Source organism: Gadus morhua, chromosome 17 (genome assembly GCF_902167405.1).
Source record: "Gadus morhua chromosome 17, gadMor3.0, whole genome shotgun sequence".
NCBI lineage: Eukaryota > Metazoa > Chordata > Actinopteri > Gadiformes > Gadidae > Gadus > Gadus morhua.
Window position 1 is genome coordinate 5171912 of NC_044064.1, and position 10000 is coordinate 5181911.

The 10000-nt window shown below is 44.4% G+C and overlaps 1 protein-coding gene and 4 non-coding genes across 5 annotated transcripts in view; all 5 read left to right on the forward strand.

Moving 5' to 3' along the window:
- The first annotated feature begins 1680 nt into the window (after positions 1 to 1680).
- Positions 1681 to 10000, forward strand: part of snx15 (sorting nexin 15) — a 10290-nt gene continuing 1970 nt past the window's right edge. The window contains exons 1-6 of the mRNA XM_030338179.1: positions 1681 to 1888; positions 2706 to 2862; positions 3342 to 3457; positions 3886 to 4198; positions 4648 to 4812; positions 6199 to 6402. Of these exons, the coding sequence (XP_030194039.1) occupies positions 1790 to 1888; positions 2706 to 2862; positions 3342 to 3457; positions 3886 to 4198; positions 4648 to 4812; positions 6199 to 6402 (1054 nt within the window). The 5' untranslated portion in view covers positions 1681 to 1789. The remainder of the gene's footprint in view (positions 1889 to 2705; positions 2863 to 3341; positions 3458 to 3885; positions 4199 to 4647; positions 4813 to 6198; positions 6403 to 10000) is intronic.
- On the forward strand, positions 5738 to 5819 carry trnal-aag (transfer RNA leucine (anticodon AAG)). The gene has a single exon. It is a non-coding gene; the product is annotated as a tRNA-Leu (tRNA).
- Positions 6779 to 6860, forward strand: trnal-aag (transfer RNA leucine (anticodon AAG)). The gene has a single exon. It is a non-coding gene; the product is annotated as a tRNA-Leu (tRNA).
- On the forward strand, positions 7220 to 7301 carry trnal-aag (transfer RNA leucine (anticodon AAG)). The gene has a single exon. It is a non-coding gene; the product is annotated as a tRNA-Leu (tRNA).
- On the forward strand, positions 8420 to 8501 carry trnal-aag (transfer RNA leucine (anticodon AAG)). The gene has a single exon. It is a non-coding gene; the product is annotated as a tRNA-Leu (tRNA).

The following is a 10000-nucleotide window of genomic DNA, read 5'->3' on the forward strand; positions in this document are numbered from 1 at the left end:
GCCTGCCTGTCTATCTGACCATTTGTCTTTCTCTCTGTCACTTTCTTTGCCTCTCAACATGATATAACATCCATGGCCTCTCAACCATTAACTCTCTCTCTCTCTCTCTCTCTCTCTCTCTCTCTCTCTCTCTCTCTCTCTCTCTCTCTCTCTCTCTCTCTCGCTCTCTCTCTCGTTCTCCTCTCTTTCAGTCCCTATACCTCCTCCTTCTCTCTCTTCCTCTCTCTACTTCCATTGGTCCTAATGAATACAGTCAGCTCCACTCTGATCTGTGCAGAGAATATCAAACAGTCTCGGTCCCAGTGAGAGAGAGAGAGAGAGAGAGAGAGAGAGAGAGAGAGAGAGAGAGAGAGAGAGAGAGAGAGAGAGAGAGAGAGAGAGAGAGAGAGAGAGACAATGGGAGCAAATAAACCAGAGAAGAGAACAAATATGGAGGGGGCGATAGCAGCAAAAGATAACAAACCCCTTGACAAAGACTACAAAGACACTGTTGGCCGTGGGTTTGTCCCAAAAAGGTTTAAACCAAACATTATTTATACGCAAAAACGCAGCCAACCAAAAATAGAACACAATGGAGATAGGTGTATAGGGGTGTTTGACACTGAGGTTCTGGGTTTGAATCCCAATGTCCTTCAGCAAGGGGTAAAACATACCAGCTCATTAATCAAGTGAACCTCTATTCACTGTCGCTTTGAGTGAAAATGTGTGCTTCATGGTCAAATGTGAGAGGTATTTTAAACAACCGAAGGGAACAGGTTCAAACCATGGTACAATTTCATGCAATTCACTTCAGGTATAAACATCAAATAGATATTTTGTAAATTACTTCATTGAAAATAAAGACCCTTCTAACTTCGAAGATTTTAGACAAATTATCCTGTTTGAAATATTTCACTTGGAGTGAGCTTGCCGGTGTCATTTAACGGTTAACTGAAGGCGCTGCTGAGACTTGTGATTGAAGTTAAACATTTGCCCTGATTATCTCAGTTAAACAGCCCTCCTGTGTAATCATACAGGTCATTAAGACAGGAAAGACCTGCTTGTGGCAGTTAAACTTTGACCTTTGTGTTGTTGAGTATGCAACAGTAGGAATGAAGCCGTAGTGATCTTAGCAAAAAGGAAGAAGTAAAGAAAAGGTTTGATGTTTTAAAAGACAAATAATTTGGTCGTGCTCCTTTAAAGTACAATCGTTAAACTGGATGAGATTTGACATTGAGATGCAAAGGATTCAAGAATTGAATGAATACTAATTTAGCATTAAAAGGAGAACAGGTTTCAAAAGGGGCTTGTTTTTGCCGGCAAAGCCTATGTAAATTGCACTGTATGCAGACAGGATATCCTTGCAAAGGAAAGACTTCACAGATCTCTTTAATGTATTGTTTTGATTAGAAAACACCAGAGTCAGACAATACTAAGCTAAATTGAAGGCAGCAACCCTCATTTACAAGTTGGTGTATTTAGAAAATACATTTCAAATATATTTAATCAATAAATAATCAATAAACGAATTTACCAGTACATAGATATAATCATTAAACGGCCTGAGGCAACTTCAAAAAACATACAGTATAGGCCTAAATAATATTGTTATAGAACTCAATAACCACAGCGCCCTCTGGTGTCGCACTATTTTACTGTATTTTGATTATGGACACGTGCTGCTAGAGAACGTCTGCGTAACGACGCAAGGTCTGTCGTCATCGACCAGGAAGTGAGCACCGACTGACGATAATAACAACACTGGACAGTCATCAATACATGCTGTTTTTCAGTGGTTCTGATTGCAGCAATGTCCCGAAAAGTGAAAGAGGAATATTACCGGTTCTTTTCCGTTTCGGACCATCGTACGCACGAGAAAGGGCACACGGAATACAAAGTGACAGCAAGGGTTGGTTTGGCTTCTATCTCTTGTCATTAAAGCATTCAGGTTTTCCTCTAAGCTTTCGGTTTCCTGCGGTTTAACATGTTGTCATGGTGGATAAATAACATGTTTCTTGGTTTTTAAAACTAAATTAAGTGGTAAATTAACAGTAAGATAGTCTGTTAGGGGAAAGCTGAAATCAATTGTGATTTGCTTAATGCGCCTCAAAGCCCTCATGACCAGACTTATGCCCTGCAGTACACACACACACACACACACACACACACACACACACACACACACACACACACACACACACACACACACACACACACACACACACACACACACACACACACCCATACAAAACCTACCCTTCATCTCACATGACGATATTCCTTCCCTGCTCCCTGAAGGCATCCTCTTATGAATAACTATTCTTTGAAGGTTAGTTTTATTCACCAAAATGTATAGTTCTGACCCAAGCTAAACACGAAATAACATCAAACAGTACGTTTAAAAGAAGAAGGTGAGTTAAAATCTGAGCCTAAAGCTGCTAACTTCTTCTGGGCTGTTTCTGTGAGTTCTCCGCTCCTTTAAGAGCCTTTAAGAAGCTGGGGAACAAGACCCACACACAGCCTTTTTCCCAAAAGCAGTCACGCTACTACATAAGTTATCCGCTTCCACCCTTGGCCTGTCGCCCTACCTCGGCGCCATTGCACTCTGCTTTCACAAAGTTCGAGACATTATAATTAGTAAAGTAGTGACATGACGTGCTCCGTTCCATGTTGAACGCCTTTGGGTGATAAACGGACAGTTCTGATCCTTCTGCCCCTGGTTCCAGTTTGTGTCCAAGCGCCACCCGGAGGACGTGAAGGAGGTGCAGGTGTGGCGGAGGTTCTCGGAGCTCAAGAAGCTGCACGGGGAGCTGGCCTACACGCACAGGAACCTCTTCAGGAGACAGGAGGACTTCCCTCCGTTCCCCCGCGCCCAGCTCTTTGGTAGGAGGCGGAGCTTCGCTTGATGTTTGTCGTCGCCGTCGTTATGATTGTGTGCGTCCGTATCGTCGCTGTCGTCGTTATCGCTCCCTGTATCATCATCGTCAACACCACCGTCATCACTATTATCATCAACACCATCCTCAGAACCATCATCCTCATCAGCCACCCCCACTCTAATCATCATCATCATCATCATCATCATCATCATCCTGATTAGCTCCACCCCCGCTTTAATCATCATCATGATCATGATCATCTTCACAACCAGCACCATCAACCTCATCATCATACTCGATCGCAGTCATTTAGTTCTCTTTTAAAGAATTAAAATAAATATCTAATTCACTTTTTGTGAATTTCTCCAAATGTGTAACCCACGCTGCATACAAATACACACACTCAAACGCACACACTCACACACATACACACAAACAAACACACACACACCCCCTCACACACACTTGTGCGCTGGGTGTCAGGTCGGTTCGAGGAGGCGGTGATCGAGGAGCGGCGGGAAGCGGCGGAGGCCATGCTGCTGTTCACCACCGGCATCCCCGCGCTCTACAACAGCCCCCAGCTCAAAGACTTCTTCAGGGTGAGCCTCACACACACACACACACACACACACACACACACACACACACACACACACACACACACACACACACACACACACACACACACACACACACACGCACACCCAACAACCTCAATGTTGCCGTGCAAAGTTTTCTTAAAATGTGTCTTTGATTCTGTATTTTATACTATTTATTAGGTGAGTGTTTATGTGAGCATTGTTTTAGAGGCTGCATAAGCACATTTCGGTGCATGTATCTTCATCACAATGACAATTAAAGTCTATTCTATTCTATTCTACACACATTCTCCACGAAACACTTATCCACAAAACCCTAATGTACATTAGTAACACGAATCGAAGCATCAGTTTAGCCTGCCTTTCTGTCTCTCTTTCCCTCCCTGTCTTGACCTTGTCCCCCCCCCCCCCCCCCCCCCCCCCCACAGGGCGGTGAGGTCACCCGGCCCCTCGACCTGGTGGCCCCCGTGTCGGACACGCCCCTCCCCCCGCCCCTGATCCCGCTGCCCAAGCGCCGCGCCTCGGACTGTGAGCCCTTCCCGGAGGAAGAGGGCCGGGAGGCGCCCGTGCTGCCCCAGGACCTGGGCTCAAACCTGGACCTGCAGCTAGGCGAGCCTGAGGTGGCGTCCGAGGCCTACGGGGAGGCGGAGGGCCGCCCCGGGGTGATGGAGGAGGAGGAGGAGGAGGAGGAGGAGGAGAGGGAGGTGGATGAGCTCAGTGACCTGGGACAGGACGATAGAGGTACCAGAGGGGGTTGAGGGGGAACGGGAGGGAAATAACAATCATAGTAACACAATAAAATAGAGGGAAGACGTTGTAGACTCTGAGGCCCAATCCCATTTCTACCCCTTACCCCTTCCCCCTTCCCCCTTACCCCTTCAAAACAAGGGGGAGGGGTAAGGGGAAGGGGTAAGGGGTTGAAATGGGATTGGGCCTAATTGACCACAAACTGGTGGTCGGTCGAATAGTCGTAGATAAATTTGCTCGTTCTTCCTGTACGAAATCACTGTACGCCCTAATTGTGAGTTAGATGGAGATTGAGGATTAAGCGGTTCTGGATTAACTCGGACGTATATCAACAGAAAAGCCTTTTTGTGTTGTCACATGCACGCATATGAAAGTTTTGTGAACACGGATACAATGTACATTCCTCGCTCAGCTTTATCTCTCCTGTGTTGCGCCAACGGAAGTGCCTTCCCCCGGCCCGCCTCCAGAGTGGACACAGGAGTCCCAGGACGAGTTCGATTCGCTGTTCGACCCAGCGGGGGAGGAGCAAGCCCCGCCCCCTAAGGAGGAGGCCCCGCCCCCACTGTCAGACAACGATTTGGCCATCTTTGACCCCTGCTGTAAACATGGTGATGATAAGTAGCACTCGCACTCGACCTCTCGCATCACATCATTACTCCAGGATTTACTGGTAATAATTTTGGCTAAATGGCCAACATAATCTCTTTTGATAAACCCATTTTGCACAAAAAAAAATCCTGTTGATTCAATTGATCTAGCATGCACTAATTAATGAAGTCATGGTATGTTAACATACATTTATCTGTAAATATATGGCTGATCATTTGAGATAATTCAAGGATTTTCGCCAAATGAAAACTTTTCTTAACCGGTTCATCATCATTTTCGAGAAAACGCTTACCAGCTAATAACTTACTTAGTATGCGTGGGTTGTTACAATCACATAAATAGTATCTTTATGCGTTGAACTGTACCTTTCAAGACATGATGACAGCCTCATGGAGTTAGTAGACAATAGAGGGGTAATTTTGCAGTCCAATTTGACCATTCAGAGCCATTCATTTCAATACAATTTCTACAGTATCAACAACGTGGTACAGAAACCCTAATTCCTGAGGTGTAACATACTTGGACTTCATAACCTACGACTCTGAGGAAGCCACTGGAAGTGTGGAAGAAAGCCCCTGAGTTTAGGTATTTCGTAGTAGTTAATTAAGTTAATTAATAATAATAATAATACATTTTATTTGAGGGCAGCTTTCATAGCACTCAAGGCTCACTCAATTAGATGCTATAGGCATACCATAAACCATAATCATCATCATTAAGTACACCTGGCTTACACCTCTCAAGAGTATGGAGTTGAAGATTTAAATTAAGTCTTCACAGGATCACTTAAGAATACCCTGGGTCTTATTACCTTTCTAAACTTGATGTGTAAAGTGATGTATTTCATGGACAGTCAAGCAGTAAGATGAGGTAGTGTTATGGGTCGAGATTAGTTTCTTATGAGTGATGTATGAGTCGCATAGGGGTAGCGTGGCCGAGCGGTCTAAGGCGCTGGATTAAGGCTCCAGTCTCTTCGGAGGCGTGGGTTCAAATCCCACCGCTGCCAGAATTTATTTTGTCTTCACTTCTGGAGAGTAAAAAATGATATGAATACAGACAACAGTAGGGAGAATGGATAACAACCATTTCATGTCACATAATTCAACCTCATAATAATAATAATAATATTCTCAATTAAATTCAAAATAGCTATTGACATGGAACATTTATATTTATTGCCTAAGCAGTTAAAGTAAAACAAAGGAAAAATAGTAATGTAAGCTTGGTAAAATATAAAAATGAAATAAAAAACATCGATCTGCAAAAGAAGGTTAGGGAAAATAAATAATATGTATAAAACTACAAATAATATACAGCGGTATTAAATGGTATTAAAAAGTGAAACAAAACAAATAATATCCCTTGTTCTCTCTCTTGCCCTCCAGAGCCCGCCCCCTACTCCTCCTCCAGCGACCTATCAGACCTGCTTCCTCTGCCGCTGACCAACCAGGACGGAGGGGAGGCGGGCTACCTGAGCCGGGCGGCCAGTGAGCTGACGGCGGCCATGAAGAGGGAGAAGGAGGGGGAGTTCAGCGCGGCCATCCTGGCGTACCGGACGGCGGTGGACCTGCTGCTGACCGGCGCTCTGGGTGAGAGGGGGGAGGGGGGGGGGGAGTCACGCCGTGATGGTTGTGGCCGTTGAGGTCGCCATTTGAGATCCCGCCAGGATGTTGATGTTGATCGTAAGGATGATAGAGGGACCGAGTCAGGCCAATCGTTATTTCAACGCGTACTGTTTAGCAAAAGTTGTGTCTCTTCTCCTCATTCTACTTTATCGTTGTAATTTATCTTTTAAAAAAAAATCTGTAGGGATGAGGAAACCCTGAAAAAAAAGAGGGTATATATAAAAAATGTAAGAAAATATATACATTTTTATAATATGGTTGATAAATATTAAAATGTTACATTTAGTAAATACATGATAGTGTTGAATTTGATCGCTGGAGATGGTGGCATAGGCACAGGGGTAGCGTGGCCGAGCGGTCTAAGGCGCTGGATTAAGGCTCCAGTCTCTTCGGAGGCGTGGGTTCAAATCCCACCGCTGCCAGAAAGTATTTTCACAAAGTTTCTTCACAAGTGAGTGAGGCAGTTGGTGATATTGTGGCGGAAAAACAGATGCAGCAGGATATTTAGTTAATTAAAACTAAAATCAATCATAATCAACATCATTGGGTACACCTGGGTTCGCTTCCACTAACTACTACATCTCTCAACTGCTTTGAGTTGAACATTTAAATGAAGTCTTCACAGGATAATTAAAAATCACCCTGGATCCTGTATAACCTTTCTATACTTAGAGTGGAATGCATCATAGAGTGATGCATTTCATGAACAGTCAAGCTGAAAGATGAGATAATCTTATCAGTCGATAATCGCTTGCTGTGACTACTGGTATTGTGGCATGGGGGTAGCGTGGCCGAGCGGTCTAAGGCGCTGGATTAAGGCTCCAGTCTCTTCGGAGGCGTGGGTTCAAATCCCACCGCTGCCAGAAAATATTTTCACAAAGTTCCCTTCACAAGTGAGGCCGCAAAAAAACAATGTAGTCGTTCATAAAGTTAATTCGAGGCTATAGGCATTCCTTAACCCATAATCAATATCAATAGTGTGGTACTAGACAACCAGTTATGTTGCACCGCAAACATCACCTTGGTGGCCCGATCCTGCAGATTTGTACTCTACGACATCGGCTGGATCCGACCCTTCCTCACAAGGAAGGGTCCTAGTCAGCTCCAAGTCCAAGCACCGGTCATCTCCCGCCTCGACTACTGCAGCTCGCTCCTGGCTGGACTCCCTGCCTCTGCCCTTAAAGCTTTACAGCGCATCCAGAAAGCGGCAGCGCGCCTCGTGTTCAACCTAAGTTCTCCCATGTGACCCCCTTCTTCCGGGACCTCCACTGGCTCCCTGTAGTAGCTCGCATCAGACTCAAAATGATGGTAACTGGCATACAAGGCAGTCGATGGAACTGCCCCTGCCTACCTCCAAGCGTTGGTAAAGCCACACGCCCTAGCTCGATCCCTCCGCTCAACTACCTCAGCTGGACGTCTGGTACCGCCATCGTTAAGAGCAAGCAAAGGACGAATCATCTCTGTCTTGGGACCTCAGTGGTGGAACGAGCTCCCTGCCGATTGTCAGGATCGCAGGGTCGCTCACCTGTTCAGAGTTCACCTGGACTCTGCATTGCAATCCAGTCCCTTCCGCCCACCATTGTATGTTGTACGTCCAGGCACTTAATGTACGCACGTATTGTACGCACTTAATCTACGTTGCACTTATTCATAGTTCTTAATTGTGTAGCATCTGCAGTAGCTGCTATCACTGCTGTATACAGGGAATGGGTTAGCCTAGCGATTGTTAGTTCTTGCACTTGGTTCTATGAACATCTTTACTGTACCGACAGCGATATATTGTTAGACTTCTTAGGACAAATGTACTTGTTGTAAGTCGCTTTGGATAAAAGGGTCTTCTAAATGCCCTAAATGTAAATGTAAACCCTGGGTCTTGTATAACCTTTCTATACTTAAAGCATTTCATGGACAGGCAAGCAGAAAGATGAGATAATCTTATTGGTCGAATAGTTTACTGTGACTACTGTTTTTGTGGCATGGGGGTAGCGTGGCCGAGCGGTCTAAGGCGCTGGATTAAGGCTCCAGTCTCTTCGGAGGCGTGGGTTCAAATCCCACCGCTGCCAGAAAACATTTTGTCTTCACTTCTGGAGAGTAAAAAATGATATGAATACAGACAACAGTAGGGAGAATGGATACCAACCATTTCGTGGGTTCAAATCCCACCGCTGCCAGAAAATATTTTCACAACTGCCTCACTTCTTCCCAAGTGAGGCCGTTGGTGATATTGTGGCGCAAAAATAGATGTAGTAGGTGATTTAGTTTATTAGAGGCTAAGGCATACTAAAACCCATAGTCAACATCATTAGGTACACCTGGGTTCGCGTCTCACTAACTACTACACCTCTCAACTGCTTTGAGGTGAAGAATTAAATGAAGTCTTCAGAGGATAATTAAAAATAACCCTGGGTCTTGTATAACCTTTCTATACTAAGGCCCCGTTCACACGTGGACGTTTGCGGGTAAGAACGACAAAATATTTTATCGGAAGTGCCTTTCGTTAGACGGTGACGGCGTTTTTGGGGCTTAAAAACGCAAAAGTCTGCAACCACCCTCCAGAGTGGAAAACTTGAATGCGCTCCGCCGTAGCGTTTCCGTCTAAACTGCCAAGACGCAAAAGCTCAGATCTGCTTTGAGTTGAAGATTTAAATGAAGACTTCACAGGATATTTAAAAATGACCCTGGGTCTTGTATAACCTTTCTATACTTAGAGTGGAATGCATCATAGAGTGATGCATTTCATGGACAGTCAAGCAGAAAGATGAGATACTCTTATCAGTCAACAATCGCTTGCTGTGACTACTGGTAATGTGACATGGGGGTAGCGTGGCCGAGCGGCCTAAGGCGCTGGATTAAGTCTCCAGTCTCTTCGGAGGCGTGGGTTCAGGAAGTTCTCTTCACAAGCGAGTCGGTTTGTTACATACGCTTGTATGAATATTCTGGACCTCGTCGATGTGCTGTTGCGATGTGTCAACGCCGCCGCCATATTGGGGAGGTCAACTCTGTAAACCACTAAAGATAAACAGGGGAGCTGTGATATTTCTGGATGAAAAGCACCATAAGATTTATGATTATTGTTCTTATTTAAGGGTTTATGATCAAAGTGGATTACAAAAATTATATTTATAAATAAGTTTAATATATAATATGATTTAATATGTATAGAAAAACAGAGGAAATTTGACCGAAGTCAGACTGAAATCAGATGAAAAATGTAAATTGTTACATTGCTTTTTATCCAGGAAAACCCCTCTGCTGTTTACTTGTATTTGTTTACTGGCAAGTGTTTACCTCTCCAATATGGCGGTCACGTTGACATACGATCCAGAAGCAAATGCAGTGTCTATTTCTGTCTATGATGTACACAGACAACTAAGGACGTCATCTTAGCATGCTGGGTGAGGGGTCATCAGTTTCTAGGTTTCTGAAATATCTGGGGCTTAGCCCAGAGGGAAATGTGGCAATTATTTTTGTATGCTTTATTGCGCATGCACATTTTTTCATAATGCTTTGCATAAATACACAAAATACGCATTTTATTATAGCTTTAAATAGCTTCCCGACT